This window comes from Gallus gallus, chromosome 1 (genome assembly GCF_016699485.2).
Source record: "Gallus gallus isolate bGalGal1 chromosome 1, bGalGal1.mat.broiler.GRCg7b, whole genome shotgun sequence".
NCBI classification, from domain to species: Eukaryota; Metazoa; Chordata; class Aves; order Galliformes; family Phasianidae; genus Gallus; species Gallus gallus.
The window spans coordinates 48,666,852-48,689,768 of record NC_052532.1 but is presented as its reverse complement, the minus strand read 5'-3'; the positions used below and the strand labels follow the sequence as shown (position 1 = coordinate 48,689,768).

Sequence of the window (22,917 nt, the reverse complement as noted above, 5' to 3'; positions counted from 1 at the left end):
GGCTATGGAAAGATGCCTCTTTGTTGCTCTGCTGTGATAGTCACTAAACCTTATAGGCTGGAATGGGGTATGGCAGGCCTGATGATCTGAAGCAGATACTGGGGCACTTGGGAAGCTGCTTCAGCAAAAGAAGAGTGAAAGACACCTGTGAATTCTGTAAAGTGCAATAACTATGGGCAAAACAGCCTGCTCCATTTCTTGTTTTCTTTTTCTCTTTTTTTTCTCATTGCTCTGGACTTTCCACTCCATTCCTGTGCATCTGGTGGCTTATTTCCCTGCAGATGTTATCTTGGCAGTAACTCAGGCCTGGGCACCTCCCTTGGGGAGTCTGTGCACCGCCTGAGTGCTTTTCTTTCCTTAATGGCAGGCCACCTGAATTTTTTTTTTAATATGTATATATACTTTTAGCCCATTGCTTTTCATAAATAAATAATATTTTAAGTAGTGGAGGAAGCTTTAAGGTAGGTGGATCTGGAGAGGACAGTTCCTTAGCCATATGTCAGATCAGCTTGGGTAAATGGATTGGCTGGAGGGGCTGCACAGCTAGCCACCAGCTCAACTCAGCTCCAGGGCCAGGAGATCAGCCATGGTCTGGTATGTCCTGTGATCCCTTTAGTTAGGAAAGGAGTCATATGTGCGTGTTGCTTTTAGTCTTGTTGCAGTATTCCCAGCCTCTGGATGGGGGTGGTAACAGGACTGTGCTAGGTGTGGGAGGGAATATAAGATCCCAGGAGGTTTGTAGGCTCAAAAGATAAGTACAAACCAGAGGAAAGGGATCTGAGAGCATTCCAGGGCAGCACAGCCAGGTGATAATGCATGCTGGCTTGCTTGTTCCAGCTTTTCTCTCTCTCTCTCTCTCTTTCTCTATCTCCCGAGACAAAGATGTGGGGAGTGATTGATCCCTTTCATGTTACCTAATGCCTCAGAAAGGTGTTAAAACCCATGAAAAATGTGTTTTGAACATTTCCAGATCAGATCGCAGAGACTTCACATTCCCTTTTGGCACAGAGGTACACAGAAACAGGTACATGCAAAAGACTCTATGGATTCTAATGTACTTGGGCATCCTTATATTTATAAATCCATGCAACTTCATGGGGAAAAACACCTCCTGGTTTTGAAAAGAGCTCCTGTCAGTGTCTTCCTAATGGTACGCCAAAGCAGGAACTGTGTCAGAGAGGCATCGCATCCAAGGGCAGATTATATTTTTTTCCCTCTTGCATGGAACCTATGAGAAATCTGTCTCCAAGCAGAGGGAACGTCTGTCTCAGCTTGCTCCAGTGTGTGCATGCCTAGTCAGTGCTGCTCTTGATGCAGTCAATGAGAGCTGTGCCGTGACCTTGCAGTTCAGCCCTGTGGTATGGATGTACCCTGCAGAAGTGCTAAAGCTGCTATGAGAAGGAGAAATGGTAAACTCCAGGATGCTGTGAGGGGACAACTGGTACTCATGACAAACTTTGGAGAGGCAGTTCATGCAGGCAACATGGTGTGCTTTCCCCACTCCATTGTAGGAGCTGGGTGATACTCGCAAGATTGCAATCTTTGGCTGCTCAGGATGTCAATATTGGTACTGTCATTTACAAGCAAAGGTGAGACCTAGGTAAAGGTTGTACAGCCTCTTGTGGACTGAGTGATGTAACTGTAGTGCTTGCATGGCACTGCAACCTAAGGTTTGTACAAAAACTCTTCACCAGACAGGATTCAGTACTACTCCAATGCTTCAGAACATGCAGTGTGAAGACAGCTTTGCCACCATATCCATTAAACCTACCTCTTCTGGCTGAGTGGTGACTCCGACCCCATCCAGAAATGACTCTCGGGGTAAACAGCAGCTCTAAGCTGACCCCTGGTATGGCAACCAGGCTTGAGTTTCTGTCTTCAGGAAGCTGTATTCCTACAAGGACTGCTCTGAGTGTGAAAGGAGTGTGATTTGAATGTGGTTGCCACTAAACCTATTGGTTTCCTCTCTCAGCTGCCAGAACTTCATAGAGTTTGCAGCATAGGATGCTTTCACTCATGGCCTAGTCTGAGGCTGTAGCCCTCAGAATCTTGTCGGAAGATTTCTCTGTCAATCCCATATTTCTGGTGCCTCTGACACCATAGCCCCAGCCAGGATGCTGAGTCTCTGGGCTCCCTGGTGTAAGGACAGGCTTTCTGTCTAGGAGGGAATCGGGGTTTACAGGACTTCCTGGGTATATAATATGAGCTGAGTGACTCTGCTCTGGTACCTTCCCCAGATCTGTTAAACCAGGGTATGAGGATCTCCGCTTCTGAGATGCACTGCTAGATCTTGTACTTTGAGATTCTGTAAGTGAATTAATACCGAGCTGGGCCATATGTTTCCATAGTCCAGGAGCTGCAGGAGCCAGATTCCTTGGATTCATGGCAGACCCACAGGCAAATACCTTGATAAAACAGGAGATTTTCAGGTGTGGATTAAAATTGCCAGAAGGATGGCACCTGCTGCTCCAAAGTGCCACACCTCCAGCCCAACCCCAGAGGCTGGTTGCCCACTGTAGCTCTGCCTCACTCTCCATAGCTCAGCATTGCTCTTGCTCTTGGCCAGAAAGCTGCTTTGGTGAAAACGTACCAGGAGCTGAGATATTTTCATGAGAAACGGGCTTAACAAACTGGCATTTGCTGACAATGTGTTGTTTTGTCAGAAACTACTGTTAAGCGGTATTTTGCAGTTTGACTTAATATGGCAAAGTTGATATTGAATATCAGGGATTTTGCTTGGAAACCATGACTATTTGTGGTATTACAGTGATTCCTTTCTCTCTGCTGCTAGCTAAGCTAGGATTTATTGTCCTGAAGATCTTGGACAGACGGGTTTTAATACACTCTCTTGGGATCCTGTGGGTAATGTTGGGTATGATCTCACAAGAAGACATTACTGCCTTTGGGGAAGTGCAGTGGAAAGCAATAATAATAATCTCAACTCCTGGAGCTTCCATCACTTGAGAGCTGGAAATACTTTAAATACAATAAATAATTAAACCTTCTGGCTCTGTGAAACAGAGAAGGTGCATCTCCATCTTTCTGATGAGGAGAATAAGGCAAAGAGTGAAGAAGAAAACAGTGGTGTTTACACTTTCAAAAAATGCTTATTGATTTTTGGATGATGGTGTAAAGGATTAGAACAAGGCTTCACTACTTGTGGTTCATATTCTCCATGCTTTTAAGATTTAAAAGCAGATACCTAACAGTGTGAATGCAAATGAGCCGAGAGGTGCCATTGGTGGATCAAAAAATGTAACAGTGGTTGAAGTGAGGAATAGAATGACTGTGAGAGCCATGGAGGACAAAACATGGAGCAGAGGTAAGTGATGAATGCAGAAAGCTGAATAGGATGGTAGGTTAGGAAATATATTGTAGACTGAAGAAAGTTTGTGGGGATATTGGAATTATGGATTTTCTATTACGTTGAGCCCCTTTATGCTGTTTCAAAAGTATGAACTGATTATAAAGCTTAAGTAACCGATAGCTATACTCTTTCCATGGGATTAGTTTTTCTTTATCAATAGTACTTTACTGTGATCATTATTTAGTTTTGGTGGTTGTTCCTTTCTGATCTTTCTACCAAAGATTATTATTTTTTTACCTGCTGCAAATATGTATTATAGTCAGTTTTATGTAGAAAGATGTGGCTGAAAGGAGTGGGGCTGCACCCTGAGGAAGCCAGCAGTAGAGCTGGGCTGGGAGGAGGCATGTGCTGATACATCCTTGTATGTATCATGGGGGGAATGAACTGCTAGGTGAGCTACTGGGAAAAGTGGCTTAAGCAGCCAGCATGAACAAATTGGACAGGCTGGAGAAAAGAGAAAGTAGAGAAATCTGATAGGGAAAAAAATGCATGGAAATGGCATTCAGCTCAGCCAAATCTAATCTGTTTGTTTGTGCTGGATTAGACCTTCCATCCTTATCCCTGCAGCATCAACAGCCAGTGACTAGCCATTGCCCAGATGTGGCTTTGCCTGTATGTTTCTGTCACTACAACTCCATAGATATGATGGACTGCTGAGAAGAGGGAGAGGTCAACTGATGCTGGTTTGGGTCTCTCCAGCTGGGAGAGCTTTCTGGATGCTATTGACTGAAGGTCTTGGTGAGAAGAATTGACCCTGACCTGTCATAGAATCACAGGCAGTGCATGGTCTGGTGCACGGCACTAACGTAGTCTGAAAACATATTGTATCCAGCAGCTTGATGGCTGGTGCCTTACTGGTGTTTGAACTGAGGGAGAGAAATACCAGGAAAGGGAAGAGTATGAGGTGGGGAGAGTAAAAGAGGGAAAGGAAGAAGTGAGGAAAGGAAAAGAAAAATGAAGCTACCAAACAAATAAATAAATAATCCTAATTTGCAGTCATCAATTCCTCCTACATCCTGACTTTAGTATTTATTGTAAGGATCAAGTTTTTCTAAGGGGATGACTGATTTTTATAATATTGTTGAGGTGAGAGTATACAACTCAAAGCATCTTGAATGACACTCTTTTTAGATGTGACATAGTGAATTTCCCTGTTACTTCTCCTAGATAGGTTTTGTTTTGTTTTCCTTAAAACAGCAATAATAAGAACAGAAAAATCCCTTACTGAAGATCATAGCTAGGAAAAGGAAAGACATGATTTTCATAGAATCATAGAACGGTTTGGATTGGAAGAGACATTAGAGATCATCCAGTTCCAACCCTCTGCCATGGACAGGGCCCCATTGAACCTGGCCTTGAATACCTCCAGCAATGGGGCACCCACAGCTTCTCTGGGCAGCCAGTGCCGGTACCTCACTGCCCTCTTGAGTAAAGAATTTCTAACATCTAAATTAAATCTCCCCTCATTTAGTTTAAAGTCATTCCCCATTGCCTCATCACTATCTACCCATGTAAAATGTCAGTCCCTATCCTGTTTATAAGCTCCCTCTAAGTATTGGAACTCCATAACGAGGTTTCACTGGAGCCTTGCCCAAGCTAAATGAGCTCGACTCCCTCAGCATTTCTTCATAAGAAGTGTGCTCCAGCCCTCTGATCATCTCTGTGGCCCTCCTCCGGATCTATTTCAGCAGCTCCATGGATGCAGTACTCCAGATGGAACCTCACAGGGGCAGAATAGAGGAGGACAGTCACCTCCCTTGCCCTGCTGGTGACTCTTGTTTTGGTGCAGCCTAGGATGCAGCTGGCCTTCCAGGCTGCAAGAGCACTCTGCTGGCTCATGTCCAGCTTGTCATCCACCAGAACCCCCATGTCCTTCTCCACAGGACGGTGCCCTCAATTAGTTCTTCTCCCAGTTTCTGCATGTATCTGGGATTGCTGCAACCCAAGTGCAACACCGTGCATTTGACCTTATTGAATCTCATTAGATTCCAGTGGGCTCGCTTTTCAAATTTGTCCAAGTCCCTTTGAATGGCATCCTTTCCTTCTGTTGTATCAGTTGCACCACTCATCTGTAAACTTTCTGGGGGTGCACTCAATCCCACTCTCCAGGTTATTTATAAAGATGTTGAAGAGCACCAGTCCCAAAACAGACCCCTATGAGTTACCACTCATCACTGGCCTCCACCTATACATTGAGCCTGTTTTGCCACGGAACAGGCAATTATAAGGAAGGAAACTTGCGAACAGGTGTGTCTGGGTGTAGTCACGCATCCTGACCAGAGACAGCTCTCAACTGCTTTTGACTCAGATTGCTGTGGTCTGTCTTTTCACATGTGCTAAAACCACCCCTTGGTCCCTCTCACCTTTTCATTAATTCCCTGACTCTTTTAATGAGCAATGTTGGTGTTCTTATGGGCTTACATGGTGACAAACTTCATCTCCCAAAATGCTACGTATCAGTGGCCATATCAAGAGGCCATGAAGCTCCCGAGGGATACTGGCAGTTTGCAGGATGTGGCCCATCAGTGTCTGTAGTGCTACAATGTTGACCTGGACCACTTATCAGCTTCTTTGCCCCACTTAAATCTTGATATTTTCGACACTGAGCCTTCTTATCTGCTAGTGTGTGTTTGTTTGTTTGTTTGTTTTTGGGAGGAGGGGGATTTTCTTGGGCTTTTCTTGGGATTCTCAGTGTTGCAGAAGGAATCACTTAATTTGCTTAAAGAAAGAAGAAAAAGTCATATATTCTATCTACTTACGGTGTGTTGGAAAAAACCTTTGATATTTGGTTTTTACATTGTTTACACGTGGCATCCAAAGAACTCAAAGTCCTACATCAAGAGACAGTCTTGAGCAGCCCATGGGCTTTCTGCACTGGCATTGTGTTTGGCAGCCGCCTGCCTGGTTTCTGCTTTCTTTTCAAAGAATTGATTCAGGGATTTAATAGGTACTGAGAGCGGCGTATGAGTGTATATGGAATGGGAAAGTCCTTCCATCCTTGGAAGTAAAGAAATAATACTTCTCTTTTTTTATGCTTTTTTCAAACTTTTTAAAATTCAGCGTCATAATCTACCAATGCACATAAAATGCAGAGTTGATCAGTAGAAAACTTCAAATTAATACAGCAAATAATCAGAAGTGCGGAGGATGTCCTTTTCCAAACCATCTAACCGAAGTTAGAGATGTTTTTCATGGATGCTAATGAATTGGAGGTATTTAAATCCCAGGTTTCAGAAATCTCAGTCTTTAATGTAATCAGGTTATTAATGAGCTGCTGAATTCTGCTTGGAAGTGAAAAGTGGAAGATGAGAATTGAAGAAGGAAGGAAGGGATTGTAGCATGGATTACCAAGTTGTTCCAGTTCGATTTATCTGGCAAAAGTGGTGGTGTTCTGGGTGCAGCATTCTGCTGCCTGTTTAAACCTGACTTCCCTTAGTCCTGCTCTCTAGGAAGCAAAGCTACTTTCATCCATGCTGAAATCCTTTTGGAGGGACAGTGTGCACGGAGATGCTTCCCATGCTTTGGATGATTTGCTCTGAGCCTGACAGAGAGTAGGGGATGTTCAAAAGTGGGATACCATGCATGGTGAAAAGACCTTGAAAGCTTTGGAAACCTTGTTTGAAAATGGAGTGTGTGCAGAGTGACAGCTGCGGTAGCTGACCTCTCCAGATGGTGGGATCTTGTCCCTCTAAACTTGTCTAATAAGGGTGCTAGGGGTGAGATATTGCCTTGGGAACAGTGGCTCCGGCCTGGCTCCATAGCCAGGCTCGCAGAGAGTAGTGGCTGTGCCAAGCCTCCATGCCCTGGCATTTAGAAGTTGGCACTGCACAATGCCAGACTGACCTGCTGTCTCGCTTAATGGCTTTTGTATGTCACACCGACTCCCACAGCTCCACACGTGTGCGCCAGCCTGGGGAAGCAGGTCAGGCTCACTCCTGTTCTTCCTGCCCTGATGCTGCCTTCCTCCTCCTTTGCTCATCCTGCTGAGGGCCCAAGGGGCCTCTGTTTAGGAGTAGGGATGAACAGAGCTGAAATTTCTCCTGCTGCAGAGAAAAGTCCCCAGGGGTGATCAGATAACCTTCTTACAAGCATTTTCAGGGTGGAAATGGTGAGTTGAGAGGAAGAAATTGTTTAGGCTGAATGAAGGAGATATTACTGAAGTAACAGGATAGCTGAGCAAAGGGAAAATTTAAGCTGAGTTTAGAGAAATGTTTCTAAATGTGAGCCTTGGAGGCATCTCCTAGCAGTGGTAATCCTATTGTTTGAGTTGTTTCTGAGCAGGTAGTGTGATAAAGCAGATGCTGCGGAGATCCTGAAATGACTGGGAGAAGGGCAAGACTGTTAAGCAGAGGATTTTCATGTGTAATTTCTATGAATCACTTGGTACTGGACTCAACAGAAGCTTGGAGGCTGTGGCTGTAACAGCTGTCCCCGTGATATGTAAAATACGTGGGTGGAAGTAAGTGGGAAGGTTGCTGGGAACTTACCTTTGGGTAAGCTTACAGTAATGAGACACAGTTCTTCATCTGTTGGGAATGATTTGGTTCTAATTGATGATCAAAGTGTTCTTCGTACCTCCTTAAGTGTAGAGAGATAACTGCTCCTGTGCGTGGGACAGAAAAAAAGGGGAAGTGCTATTTTGGACCTTATCATTGGATAGACCAATTGAGTAGACAGAAGCCATCTAGCCTTTAGAGATGGGGAGGAATAACTATGTAATGCATGAGATGAATCTGATACTTCCCAGGCTAGTGAGGAGTCCTTGCCTGTATTAATAAAGGAAAACAGGTGAAAAGATAATAAACTGAGAAGAACTGAACATAAACACCTATTTCCTCCCATGCGAGAAAAGCTAGCAGTGAAGTAATGAGGGTACTCCAACGGCTTTGAGGTCTCTTGTTTGGGATGTAAGAGGCATTCTCTAAAACAAACAAACAAAAAGTTAATTTGAGAGAAAAGAAGATGCTTATTTATTTATAAAAGTTAGATGGAAATGCATCTGTGGGCCAGCATGGAAATAAACAATAATACTTGCTGGAGAGGGAAGAGCTGTGAAAAGCAGCATGGAGACCTGCCCAAGTGGCCTTGGAGAAATATTTCTACCATTGTTAAAGGAAAGTTTTTGTATCAGAAGGAGAATAGCTAATTTTTGAAGATCACTTATAAAATATATTAAACTGCATTAGTTGTCATCGAAGACTACTGAAATGCACTGTGGGGAGCTCAGAGTCACTACAGTGAACCCTTTTGGTACAGGTGCTGGATAGCCATCACTTTCATCACTGGGCGTGGAACCTCTGATGTCTGTAGACTCTGCCATCTTCCTGCTCTGAATGTATGAATATTTTCCTGCAGTGTCATTCATACAGCTTATCGGTACCTGAGGTGTGCAGGTGCTTCCAGGACACATCCATTGTGCCCTAGATCCATCCTCATCTCTGTCTCTGTTTACAAAGTTCCAGGAACAACAGGGCCATGAGCCAGGAGAAGATTTATGAGCACTTATGTCATCTACCTGGTGAGCAGTAGTGTGGAGAACGGCAGCACAAGAGCTGTTAGTGTAGAAATCAGCTGTGCTGAAGCTATGATAGGAGAATGGTTAAAGGAGTGTTAGGAGGTGAGGGGTGCTTCTTCAGAGGCAGAAAACATGCAGCATGTCTGGAGTCGAGAGGTGGTGCTAACCATGAGAATGGAATACTATACTAAGTTGAAACTGGGTTGACAAAAATCAGGGAGCTGGGGAAACTTAGGTGTAAACTACAGCGTGATTTTTAGAGACTTAACCCCCAGCTTTTAGGAGTAACAGTTTGTGGGATTTGAATCAACCCTGCCTCTTTCTCTGCATGGGTCTTCCCAGCTCCTGCAGCTTACATGTATGGTAGGTGGTAGAGAAAGACTTAAATATGCACCAGTCTTCTGCTTGTCTAGTGCAATAACTTCCCTACAGCACTGCTAGGGCACTGTGCTGTTCCCTGGTGGTGTGTTGGATACCAGGCACAAAACATCTGCTAGCTTTCTGGAGTATCTCACAGCTGAGGTGGATTTCTTCCTACTTTCAACTACGGCTGTTAACATGAGGGCTGATTTTTCATTCATTGTCCAAATCTTATATCCCTACACTCTTCTGATGATGTTCAGCCTCCTGTCTCAGGAAAGTTGCCTTTAAGGCAGCTTTATGTCAGACTGAAGAATTATAGGACTTCCTTTTCTTTTGCTGGGGGTGGGGTCTTGGGGCCCTGCAAATACTTTCCCTAGGGCCTGTTGCACATGGCTGCCCAGTTGGCTTGGCTGCAGCAGATGGAGGTACTGGCATCAGCACACAACAGAGCTGACCCCATCTTCTGCCTCAGTTTCTTTGTCCCACCTAAAGATTGCCTCACTTTGCTTTATGTGGTGTAGCACTTTATTTACACTTAGCCTGGTTGAATGCACAGTGACCTATTTGTGTACTTTCCCAGAAATATCTCTAAACGCTGAGCTGTATTTTTGGCTGTGCAGCTAATAATTTTCTATTAATACTTATCTTAGATTTGATCCACATAAAATGCACTGTCAAATAAGGTTCTCATGATATTTTTAAGCAGTCTAACCTTTTGGTCCTGGCCAAATTCCAACTGAATAATTGCTGTCTGACTACCTACATTCCCCTTGCATTTTCAATTGGAGAAGTTAGGTCTCCTTCCCTGTTTTAACAGTGATTGTGTAATGTTGTTCTGCAGCGTTAAGTAGATGCTGCGTTCCTCTACAACGGTGGATATGTTTTATTGGTAAATAAAATAAGATTATAGAGTTATAATCATTTTACAGGCATGTTTATGCCTAAATATAGATATGTCTGTAAAAGTGCTTTGTCTAATATCCCTGTCATGCGTTCTGTACCAGGGAGAAAGGGAGAATATAATAGTGTGGAATAATGTCTTTAAAAAAAAAAAAAAAGAGACATTACTGGCTAGAATGGAGTTTGAGATTTACTGAATTGTTTTGGAGAGGCAGAAGCACAGAAGAGCCTTCCTGACACTGCATCATCAAGGAAAAAACCTACTGATGTAAAATAGTTTGTATTGAAACATCTAGATGCATTTTAAAAGTCACTCTTGGCTGATGAAATTAGGTTTGAGGATTATTAAAATTACTTGGAGCAACTAGAGACATTCTCTGTTTTAAAACTGCAGCTTTATCGTGATCTTATGAGTTTCTCCATGTGAATTTGCAAATACTCACTGGAGTAAGAGGAAACATTAATGCTCACAAGGATGTCCCCACACTACCTCTGAATGGTAGAGGCCAACCCTTGGCTGAGGGTAACACCATCGTTGTTTTGGGTACACTTTGTTGATCATCACATCCCTGGGTCCCATCCTACCACAGCACCCAGCCAGGGAATAAGTACCTGATGTTGCTTCAGGTGGATGGTCCACGTGCCAGGAACCAGTGTCCGTGTTCCTGAAACACACTAACAGAGAAATTATATCTGACTAAGACATGGAGGGAGACTTGTCTTGGGTAGTTGGATAGACACAGGTTTCCTAAGCACTACTTTAACTGAGCCAGGATAGGGCTCATGGCTGAGAATCCAAAGTGGAGGGAGATGCCAGTTGGCTGTGGTGGCACTGTGACCTATTCATATTAGTCTTTTCCTAGCCCTGGCAATTTTCGGTGTCACTGGACAAAGACCAAGCTTCTAGCACTTTGCAGGGAACCCCATTATCTTGTACTGAAGAGAAAATCTGTATAGGGGTACATCCCATAAGCCAAACATTCAGTAGGTTGGCAGCCCAATGCTTTTCATGATCTGGGCCTTTTTCTGCTGTCTCTTGAAAGTAGATGCTAGAGATTAACTGGCTTTGAAGCAGATGAAGAGAAGGGAGTGGGTTTCTTGGCCAGCATTTTTTCCTATGGGAAAGGTCTATGCTTGGGTGTGAAAGCAGGCAGCTGTCACGTTTGCCTGCGTAGCTCCTGCTCTCTGAGTTCTGTGTTGGAAGGCCCTGTAAAGTATTCCTGGTGGGAGAGGGGCTGGGAAAAACCTACAGTCTGCTCCCTGCATATCACAGCTAGCCATTACCTAACCAAGCATAATATATTGTGTGAGACTATGCAGAGATCACAGGAGACATATTTTAAAGAGAGCAAATATAGCATTAAAGTGAGTGAGCAAGAGAGTGAGAGACAGAGAGCGTACAGAGTGCATTAAAGTTAATAAAGCATTGCAGGAGTGGGGACTGCATTTCACTGTGAAGGAATCTAATTTAGTGACTCGTAATTGGAGGATAACAGTCCTGCTGGAATGAAGTTAGCTGTTCATTTTGCCAAACTCTCGAAGTCCCTTGGTTCTTGTGAGCATCTCTCAGAAAGTAGATCTGTCAGAGAGTTTAGAATCGATCGGTGCTTTGTACCCGTGGTCCCTTTCAGTCTCCTAAGTGGATTTGGTTCCTCTGGTGCATATTTAATATCTATTTTATTCTCCAGTTATTTATGCAGTAATAAGAATGCAGGATACATTCTCATTGCCATGCTAAGCAGAGAGAGAGAGCAGGTATTGTGTATGTGTTCTCCTGGGCAAGGCATGATGGAGTCACATGAAATCTTTCCTCAGGGCTGACTGGCATCACTCAGGCTGTTGGGTGGACTTCCAACCTCTCCAAAGTCTTGTTGTTATTGTCCTGCTACTGCAGCCTTCTGTCCATTTGATAGAGAGACATGTGGCTGTGAAGGGCATGGAAGAGTACGATTTCTGGATTCCCCAAGGCTTAAAGGGTCAATGGTGTAGTACTGGTGTACTTATTCTAAGTGAGCCTGGCTGTTGAAAAACAGACTTCTGGGTGTGAATGTTGAAGGGAAAGAATTCTCTAGTTTGAAATGCATGAAATCTTCTTGGGACAGCAAAGTGGCCCTGGATAGGCAGGCTGAGCAGTGCTGCTCCCCAAAGGGGTAATGGGTGGCCAGGGAGGTCACTGCTCTATTTTTGTCACCAGATCAGTAGAATTTTGGTAGTACTAACTCCTTGTAAGTGCTGCAAGGATTAATTTGTTAGTGTTTGTAAAGCTCTTTTGAAATGAAAAGTGCTATGAAAATGTGAGGTACTATTAAATCAAGAGTGAATAAAGAGCTGGGAACAATCTTGCTCAGGCAGGAGCTGGAGAGATCACTTCACTGGGCTTTCCCATTTCTACTGTTATGATTATAAAATGAAGTGGATGTGTTCAAGGAAAAGATCACTGTAACTTCTTTGGCTGTGGTAGTGGAGGATAAGCTCTTTGAGTCTTTCTGCTTCTTGGAAAAAAGTGTTGTCACGGGGGTCTTGGCGGGAATGTCCTCTCCAAACCTCACTGATTCGCTTTTAGCTATGACCACTTGGAAATTTTGCATTGCTGGCTTTTTAAAAACAAATGGACCTTGTGTAGGTGAAAGACATGAGACTGACTGACAGCTAAAGATATGAGTGCTGTGTGTCCCCTGGGTGGGAGAGCTATATGCAGTGCATATGCAGAGTAACACCCACCCACATCCATCCAATGGCCTTGCCCATTTGTCTTTACTCTAGAGATGCTGTGCTGAGGCAGTAAAAGGGAGTCCTGTCTGTCTGGTCCTTTCAGCCTCTCTTCTTGTATATCCAGCAGAAGGCCAAACTGATCACAAGCATTAATAATTCCTTTGTGTTGAGGGCAAGCACTTAGACATGGGCTTGACATAAGCAATTAGTTTCACAAAGACAGCTGAACAGCTGTCAGTGGAAAGTTCTCAAAATCAGCTATGACTTGGGTCTCAGCATGACACAGGTCCTGAGATAGATGACATGATCCTGTCTTCTGCTGACAGCTATTCTCTAAAGTGACTCCAAACTCTGGGGCAGAGACCAGAACTTAGTATGTTGCCGTGAATGCAACAGAAGTGCTGGGTGCTGGACAAGAAGGGCTGGTGGGAGGACAGCTAGTGGCGGAGGAAGATCGATGGATCTGCCTTGAATGCTGAGTGCATGATTGACTTGTCAATTAATCACTTTCTCTCACTTTCCCCCTTTCCTCTTGTTTCTTTATTTCTCAGGGAGTGTAAGAGCTGAAGATGAGGCCCAGGGTGGAGTGCTACTCTCCAAGGTTTTGGCTGGTGCTGGCAGTCCTCGCAACAACAGGGAGCGGGACCCACGCGCAAAAAAGCCACCCAAGCATTGGCATTGCGGTCATCCTGGTGGGGACCTCAGACGAAGTGGCCATCAAAGACGCCCACGAGAAAGATGACTTCCACCACCTCTCAGTGGTGCCCCGGGTGGAGCTGGTGGCCATGAATGAGACAGATCCCAAGAGCATCATCACCCGCATCTGTGACCTCATGTCAGATCGGAAGATTCAAGGGGTGGTATTTGCTGATGACACAGACCAGGAAGCCATTGCCCAGATCCTGGACTTCATCTCTGCCCAGACCCTCACTCCCATCCTGGGCATCCATGGAGGCTCCTCTATGATCATGGCAGATAAGGTAAATTTGAACTTGCTTCGGTTGTAGACTTGCAGATTTAAGGTTGAAACAGAGAGAACTATCTTGTTTTGTGATCCTCAGATGGAATCTCCTGGGGCCGAAGGGCTGGGGGATTAGAGAGACTCAGATTCAAAGAGAGATTAAAAGAGCTAACTGTGTAGCACTGCTGAGGAGAGCCTATTAATCATGTGGAATTATCTGCAACAGAGAAAAACCAAGGAGGGAAAGGAGTAGATAGAAGAGAGCTGCAAAAGAATGAGCTCTTTTCTTCTTCCTTAAGAAGTGTAAAGACTTTGACAATTGTGATTTTTTTTTTTTTTTAAGGTTTTACTTTTACCAGTATTTTACCTTAGAAATGCCAAGAATGCTACCTTGTGTTTTCCCTGAAAGGAGCTGTAGGATGTTGTGGCATTTTCAGGGATGTTTAGCACAGCTCTTACATCTTAATTGAAAAATAATTGAATCTTTGATAAAGCTATTGTCTCTCAGAAGTGTTAATCAGCTTCTGAAGTTAAATAGGTGCTAGCTAAAGAAAGTAGCCAGTCCAAACTGGTCCAGCTAAGCCCTCTTGTTTCCTCTCTGCTTCTTTATTCCATCATGTCACTGACATTTCATTTTTCCCTGTCTCTAGCCAGTCTTCTTGGCAGTTAATGCACAAACAGGCCTTCCCACTTCTGCTTCTGAACACTGCAATATGCAGAGAGCACCAGCTTTGGCCAGCTGGCATCTGAGAGCTTAGGGGAGAATCCCTGGGTTGCAGTCGGACCCAACAGAAATCTCCCTTGCGAGAGGAGCAGGGGACCCAGCAGTTCATGCCTGTGTGCATTTGGCTAGCTAGTGTGGCTGACAGCGGCCCCCAAACTGCTGTGGGCTGATGGGACTATCAAAGAGAAGTGGGCTGCCTTTTTCCTGTAGACTTGGTAAGAAAGAGATGAGGGCAGCACCGTTATTGAGAAGAACCTCTTGACCGTGCTTTGTGCATCATACAGAAACAAACAGGGGCACAAGCAGACAGTCTTTTCCTTTCGCAGTCAACTCTTCAACAAATCTGAGACATTTAACTAGGCAGAATCAGGTCTAATTGAATAAAGGGGGAGAATTAAGCTGACCACTGGCAATGTTTCCTCAGAAAGAGATTTAGTGGACTGCGAAATCCAGGCATTTTCTGTTTAATTTAATTTGTAAGTAAATAACCCAGGGCAGGTTATTTTAGGTGAGTAGATGGGAATAAATTAATTGCGATATTTTTTCTTGTTCTTTGACCAAGTGTTCAGTTGCCAAAAGATATACATTTAATAGGCACTGTTATTTTCTCAAATCAGTCTTTGAACTAAAGTATTCATTTAATAAGATAATTACAGTTTTTTGGGTTTTTTTCTCTCCACTTATTACAGAAGTCATTCTGCCCCATTCTACTCACAATGAGACTTTTCTTTCTTGAGAAGAGCTCATAGAATACCCCAAGCTGGAAAGGACCCATAAGGATTATTGAGCCCAACCCGTAGCTCCACGCAGGACCACCCAAAAATCACAGATTTGTCCAGATGCTCCTTGAACTTTACCTTGACCACTTTCATGGGCAGCTGCGCAACAGTGATTTATGAAGCTCTCCTGCCTCCCGCATTGCACAGTTGTTATTATCTGTGTAAACCGGGTCTGGAGCAACACTTGAATGCTGTGTTGCACACTTACGGTGCCATTTTATACCTTCTTTGAACAAGCATCAGTATTTTTGATGCCAGACCTCCTAAGTGCTGGGAAAAGGTCCTTGCAATTTTGGACTTGGCAGACCAAATTTTGATTTCCAATTCCTGTAGTGTAAATCCAGCACAGCCCCATCACTTGTGGTAGGATTACATCAGATTTACTCCACCAAAATTCAAATGGAGATTTGACCTATTGAAATCTGCAAAGATTTTTCTTTTTACCTCTCTCTTATCTCTCCTTGGGAAGGTGGGCGCCTCATGCAGCTGCCCTGTGTACCCCACCAGCTCAGTTCTAAAGAGCCTCTTGACAAGCAGGCAGCCCACAGAGTTACGAAGGTGGAAGCATTATGAATGGAGATCTTTGTTTTGTCGAGCTCCCTTTTTGTAGTTTGGCAGGCAGAAGAAGCAGGTTACATACAAAGATCTGTGGTTTCAGGAAAGGCCAAGATTTCTTTAAACATGAATTGAAAATGCTGACCTTTAGAGCTTCTGTTTCACAGGTGCATAATGTTTAATGGGTCATATTTGTTTGAGGAATTGAATTAAAATATGGTGGAGAGTAAATACATTGATACTCTACTAAAAATGCTGAAGTCAGACTGGTAAGTCCTTAATCTGTTTTCCAGAGAGGGCCTCGACAGAGGCATTGCTTTTACTTAGCCTTAGTCACGTAGTTTGCAAATGAGTTGTGTGGCTGAGGTTTGCTCCTGCAAGCACACATTGCTTCTGTCAGCGTCCCCCCAATGCCTGAAGCAGTCAGCTGTGATCGAACTAGCTCAGCATTTCACGGGTTCAGACCTACACTTACAGTTTTGTTGCATTCCCTGTGCATTTACGATCAATAACATCAGTGCAAACCTAAAGAACCACTGGCACCTTAGTGTGACAGATAAGCCCCTCTTCTCTGTAAGCTGAAGCAAAAAAAACTCCATTGAAGCACCTTCCCTCGAGGAATATGAGAAATTGTTACAGCTTCAGTGAGGGTTGATAAGTCTGTCTGGGAGGAAATTTGGGTCCATGTGCGAAAAAAGCTTTGTAACGTACTGTGAAGCTGGTGAATTGGGACACAAAAGGGCAGGTAAAAAAAAAAAAGAAAGAAAAAAAAGAGAAAGGAAAAAGAGTTTTCAGCCTGAATTTACTTCCCTCCCTACTGTACTCATAGATTGAGATGCTGTATAGGTTGCCCTCTTCTCAGCCAGTGTGCATCTGAACGTTTGCTACCTGCTAGCTGGAGGTCTAGACGTTGCTACAGTGAAGAGGGTGGTGCCACCTGTGGATAGTTCATCCCACCCACCTCAGGGTGCCCTGAAATGCTTGTGGGGCAGTTCTGTATCTCCCCACTGATCACTGAAGAAGGCTGTACCCCCATTTCCTTCTGATGCCTGAGGTTAAATGCCATGAATCCTCCCCTGGGTGTAACATAGCGGGTGAAGGCATGCTGTGGGGAAAAAAAAAAATCAACATCTGGATTTCCTGATCGTTTTCTTCAAATTTGTGATCTTTAATATTGCATTTGATTAGATTTTGTGGAGAATGTTGGGTTTTCCCTGTTCAGCCTTTTTCCTCTGAACAATAAGTATATAGCTATCTGCATATGTTTTTGCTGTTTCTCTCCTTGGAGCTCATGTCTCTAATCCCACCTGTTTAGCTGTTACAAAGTGTTGCATTTAATCTCTGCCTAATTTGGCATCAGAAGAAAATGACCAGATGATGTTTGCACACTGAGATCTGGGGTTAGTTCCAGGAAATTGGTACAGCACAGACGTGCTGTGCCACACTCCAGCACTGAAGAGACCACTTTGCTGAGAAAGAGTCTTGTTCACCACTGGTTCAGCCCCTTTAGACTCTGATGAGATCATCAGCAGTGACATCAAGCAGTGGGAGCTGTAGCTGTCATTTTGTTGGTCCGATAGCCCCTGAGTTGGCTCCTCTCAGAGGAGCAAGTCCTGCAGTTGTGGAGCAGGCTGGAAGAGTGGTTGCACTGTTTCAGCTCTACGAACAAATGCCTGCTCCTTGTTTTGGTACTGACACCTTGAAAAAGAATTGGGATCATAGCATCATCTCACAGGGACCCCTGATGAGAAAGGGAATAGCATGGTTCACTGCTAGTCTGTGTTGAATCTGGAATAGATGAAATGGAGAGGAGAGAAATCTTCACAAGTGCTAGGATGTAGGGTTCCAAGTGCTTTGTCTGTTGAAGCTCTGGTCTCTTCACTTCGCCTGATGTTGCCTCAGTGACCTTTCTTTTTCTAGTTTCGTTCTGCCTGATCTTAAGCATTGTCCTGAGGCCTGCAAAGCACTTGTGACCAGTGCACACATCTGCTCCCATTCCAGTGTTTAAAATAATTTCTCTTTTCTCTCAAGTTGTTTTGAAAGCAGAAATTCTATCCTATCACAGTGTGGAAATACCTGCTTGATGAGGATGCTCTATGTTAGGAGACTGATGGTGGGAGGAAACCTTCAAGGCTACAAATGCAGCTTCAGTTCAGATAAGCGCACAAACCAGTATCTTGTGTTTGCAGACCTGAGAGTGGAAAGCTGGGATGGGCTTTTTTCATTATGTTTTTAATATTACCTACTATCACTTCTGCCCAGAACTAGGAGGTAAAGAAATAGTTGCAGAAGAAGTAATAACAACAATGTGTATTTGACTGACTGGTCTGTTTTATAACAAGAGACCTTTTTTTTTTGAATTACAGAAAAAGTCAACTTGGTGATAATGAAAGTAGAAGAGGTAAGAGCAGGAACTGCCTTGGGTGCAGCTTTGGAATAACATAATGATGCATAGGCAGCTCCTAGGAAAAATATTGGAAGAGGAGGGTGATGATGTTCTCCCAGCTGAAAATTCTCCTTTATCATTGCAGCCCTTGCTGTTCACACTCTAGTGCTTGTTCACGCAGAGTAGTCATACTGATGGAAATAAAATGACAGGGAAAAATTATTTAGTAAATAGGGCTGTGCCCATAAGAAAATCTGCATAAAAGCTGTATGAAACTAATCCAAAATCTAAAACCTGTATTCATTTCCTTTTTTTTTTTTTTTTTTTTTGATTATTTTGGACAGCATAGAGCTGAATTTTCTGCTACTCCTTTCAGTACCTTGCATTCTGCACCATTCTCCCTTTCCCTCCTCCCTATTCATACCTAAGTACAGTTTCTCTTAGAATCACAGGATCATTAAGGTTGGAAGTGACTTCTAAGACTATCTAGTCCAACCCCACCCTGCTCACTAACCATGTCCCTTGGAGCCACATCCACACAGTTCTTGAACACCTCCAAGGATGGTTACTCCACCACCTCCCTGGGCAGCCTGTGCCACTGCAGCACTGCTCTTTTTGAGAAGATATTTTCCCTAATATCGAACCTGGAACCTCCTCTGCTACCTTGCCAGTCCCACATCATAAATCCCTGTCCCATTTCTTTTTGTTTTCTGAGGTTACCAACACACATCATCTCTCTCCTTCATTGCTGAAGTTCGATGTGATAGCTCTGTGCCCTGGCCGTGCATGCTGCAGCAGGGAGCAGGTCCAGACTTGGAGAGCAGGAGAGGTGTGAGTGTAGTAAAATGACGCTGCAGGTTCAGGGAAGTCAAACCTAGTTGGATAAGCTGAGCACCCAGATATATGCTGAAAACCAGGACAAAGTCAAAGACACTGGGACAGTGCAGCTAAAAACAGACTATATGTAATTAAAAGGAAAGCACTTTCACTCTCAGGTTTCCAAAGGTTAAATAAGAGAGATGTATGGGGAATGCAAACCTCATTTTTTGGACATAAATTTGATTCATTTCCAGTAGGCTTGACATGGAAAATTTTTAGAGTCCTTGTGTGAAAGAAATACAGTAAAATAAAGAGGGGGAGTTCCCTTTGAATGGTTTCTGTGGAGGAAAAAAAAAAAAAAAAAAAGGAAAAAGAAAAGATGATTTAAAGGGAAAAAAGGCACATTTTGATCTGCAAATATTGAAAGAGTGTGGCTCAGTGTTGTTAGATTTCTGTTCCTTTTTCGCTACAAAGCAAAATGATATGCAGTTCATGTAAACTCACAATACATTTTCATTTCTCTTAAACTGCACTTGATGATAGTAATAGCTTAAATGTTTCTTAGACTTATCTCATGGTTGGAAAAGATTAGATTGATCTTATAAATAAATTCAGCAGTTCCCCTTCAAGCTTTTAAGATTTTTATTCAGGGTGTGATTATTACTCTTCTTTTGCTTTTGTTACTTTGTTTCCTCTTGCTGCCAAAAGAAAGCGCTGGGTAACTCGCAAATAATGAACTAAATTTAATGTGTCCTCAAACTATGCCTGCTGTAAAAGCTGGGGAGGGAGGAAAAAAAGGTAGGTCAAAGATACAGAGAATAGAAGCTGGTATTGTGTGCTTTTTGTTTGAAAATACACATGTAATCACAGGCCAGGTGGATCAGTAATTTATGTTTATGTGTGTTTAATCCATCCATACAAAATGAAATTTTTCATAGAAAGAAAAATAGGTAGTGTGCTTCTGTTCAGTTTGATTAATATCTCAAACTTTTCCCTAGAACAACTGTTATTACTTTACAAATAAATTGCAGCATTAAAAATCCCTCAGATATTAGGAAACCTGGAAATGAACTGTTAAGAGCTTTAGCTTCTCCCCAGAGCCATTAAATCCGTCAGTGCTAACTCTTGTTTCCTAAACAAGAGCTGAAGTACTCTTGTTAATATTCTTTCAATGGGAAAAAAGGCTTTTAAAATAAATTTTCTTTTATTAAATATCATAATACAATAGCATTTTTAATTTTTAGAATTTAATTTCCTTTGTAATTTGTCAAGTTTCCCTCTACTTTCTCTTCAGTGTGCTTAGGAGGAGTGCCATCCAAAGGCTTTCACTTCTTTGGGAGGTAGTGTTTTTGAGAGTCACAAGAAAAAAGAATGGTGTTTGATATTTTTATTAACAAGAAAGCCCACTTATTTATATATTATGTACACATTTAATGTAAACATAGCTTTCCTTCAAACATGCTCTACTTGATGCATTTAATATCTGCCCTGAGCCTTGGACACCTGAAGCCTGAAGACACCATCTTTGCTTGAGTGGCACCAAGGCTGGGGAGAGGAAAACCTGGAGCCACTGGGCTTCTGCTCTGCCAAGGGACCCTGGTGCTCTTTTGGGCAGCAGTAGACCTAGGGCAGACCTGGGACACTGAATGTGGGGGAGCTTATAAGGGTCTGTAGATTACTTTCCTTTGCAGAAGTTGTCCCAGACAAGATATGTCAAACAGTCCTGAAGTCTGATTGCTGTACATCAACCCTTTGTAACTATTTATAAGCTGTTTTATTTTGGGTCATGTAATTCTTCTTGGAGGAGTACTCAGTGTTAGTTTTCTGCTGTTGTTACAGTGATCTCTTCTTTTGAGTGTCAGAAGACCTTCCCTTGCCTGGCTCTGAATGCAACCACTGCAACCTACCTGAGGGAAGGAGAAGCGAAGCTAACTCCTTTCCTACTAACCTTTAAAGGAGTTGTTGGCATTGTCTACCTTAAATAGATTTACTGAAACAATTGTGAGGGTGAGGTTTTGTTTTTTCCTCCCAGCTTGGCCCTGACAAGTAATGGGGCTTATATGGAAATGTCCTTTTCTTGCTTGTTTCCCTGCCCTGACATTTGTGATGTTTGGGTAGATTTCCAAATCTATGTGCAGTTATCTACAGAAAATCTGGGAGCTTGATGAGATCTAACCTCTTCTTTGGGAAAAAAAAAGTAAAAAAAAAAAAGTATTAAATCAATTTGTGCAATCCCCAGCTGAACAAAGAGATTAGTTTCTTCATTTAGGAGCAGGCAGTCCTTTATTACAACCCCAAGCAGTTATTTATCGCACAAAATCTAAAATAATTGCGCTCAAATTTGTCCTTACTCTAAACTGGTCTCAAAATGAATTTGAGAAGATTGAGTGTGAAATTGCCCAATGCTGCTGCTTCAGAAATGTGTATCATTCCCCCATAACCATGGGATGGGGAGAAACAAAATTTTTCAGTGGTTCTCTTCTTCTCTTTGCCTTTTATTTGCCTCATTAACCAAGTTTCGAGGGGATGAATTATGAAGGAAGTTAAGGGAATTAAAAATGCACAGACTGGAAAAAGAATAGGGTACAGAAAAAGATATTGTAATATGTGAGTCTGTTAAGGGTCTGGAGGAGTCTGATACATGAAGAGAGACTGAAATAGCTATACATGCATGTTGTAGATTGGCTAAACAATGAATCAGGTTGTGATTTATATATGCAACAAAAGAGATGGACTTAAATTAGAGAAGATAATGCTTAAAGTTGTTGCCAGAAGGAGCAACAGGATGAACTGAGAAAAGATATAATTTGTCTGTATATTGAGAAGAAAGTTCAGACATTTTTATTAGGATGTGCTCTCGTCTCCTTAGGGGAGAGCATGAAGTCAATGTTGCTTCAGCTGTTTTTAACCAGGAGTGAACTAAATACTATAGATTGCGTTATATGGCTGGGGTGGAGGAGAAAGAGGAAGAACAAGAGCAGGAAAACTGACAGGGAAAAAAAAGAGAAAAGAAAAAGGGGGAGGGAGTGTGTGATTGGAAAGTAAAAACATATAGAAAAGACTGTTGGGGCACTTTTTCTCTCTGTACTTCGGCAGTAATGTTTAGCTGTGTATCAGTGAGGTTCCTGATAATAGATGCATGTTTCAAGGGAAGAGGGAGAAGGAGAAATGAAGGAGATGGAGAGTTAAAAGGCAAGCAGAAAAAAAAAAAAAAAGGCACGCATAACGTGTGGGACTGGTTTAAGGGGTGCATTGTGGCTAGAAGAATCACATAGGTCTGCACCAGAGTCCTCGTTTACAGCTCTACTCTAAACCAGCATTCCATGTGACTTTAAGAAAGTTGCTCAACTTCTGTCTACAGTAATTTGCCCTTTTCAAGAAGACAGTAATGATGTTTTTGTAAAGTACTTTGAGCTCTACAAAAGGTAAAGGCTACCTAATTGCTAGTGAGCAGTTAATGAGTTTTTCTAGCTGAAGTAAATACTATGCTTGATTTGAAAATCTGAACTCCAGGAGGAGAAGCTGTAACCCCCATTAGAAGTGGCTGAATAGCTGCAGCATGCAGGAGAGCTTATTGTATGCGAGACTGATAGCACCGTCTATTGTAAGCTTGCCCAGCATTCCCCATTATAAGATCCTCTTGGGGTTTGCCTGTAACTTTGCCAGACTATGACTGCTTGAGCAAAGTTTTCGATGCCAGGTGTATGCCTCAAGCTGATTGATTTATTTCTCTATTTATTTGGAAAATAAAATAGCTCTCTTAAAAACGTGGCAGAAGATTCACGGTCTGCTCATGTTGAAATTGTTAGCATGTTTTCCTATAAAAGTTGTATCTG

At 42.9% G+C, this 22,917-nt stretch overlaps 1 protein-coding gene across 2 annotated transcripts in view; it reads left to right on the top strand.

Moving 5' to 3' along the window:
- GRIN2B (glutamate ionotropic receptor NMDA type subunit 2B) overlaps window positions 1-22,917 on the top strand; it is a 214,578-nt gene that overhangs the window by 22,144 nt on the left and 169,517 nt on the right. For both annotated transcript variants that reach the window (XM_040668418.2, XM_046914933.1), the window contains exon 3: window positions 13,409-13,837. In XM_040668418.2, coding sequence (XP_040524352.1) covers window positions 13,427-13,837 — 411 coding nt within the window. In that variant the 5' untranslated portion in view covers window positions 13,409-13,426. The remainder of the gene's footprint in view (window positions 1-13,408; window positions 13,838-22,917) is intronic.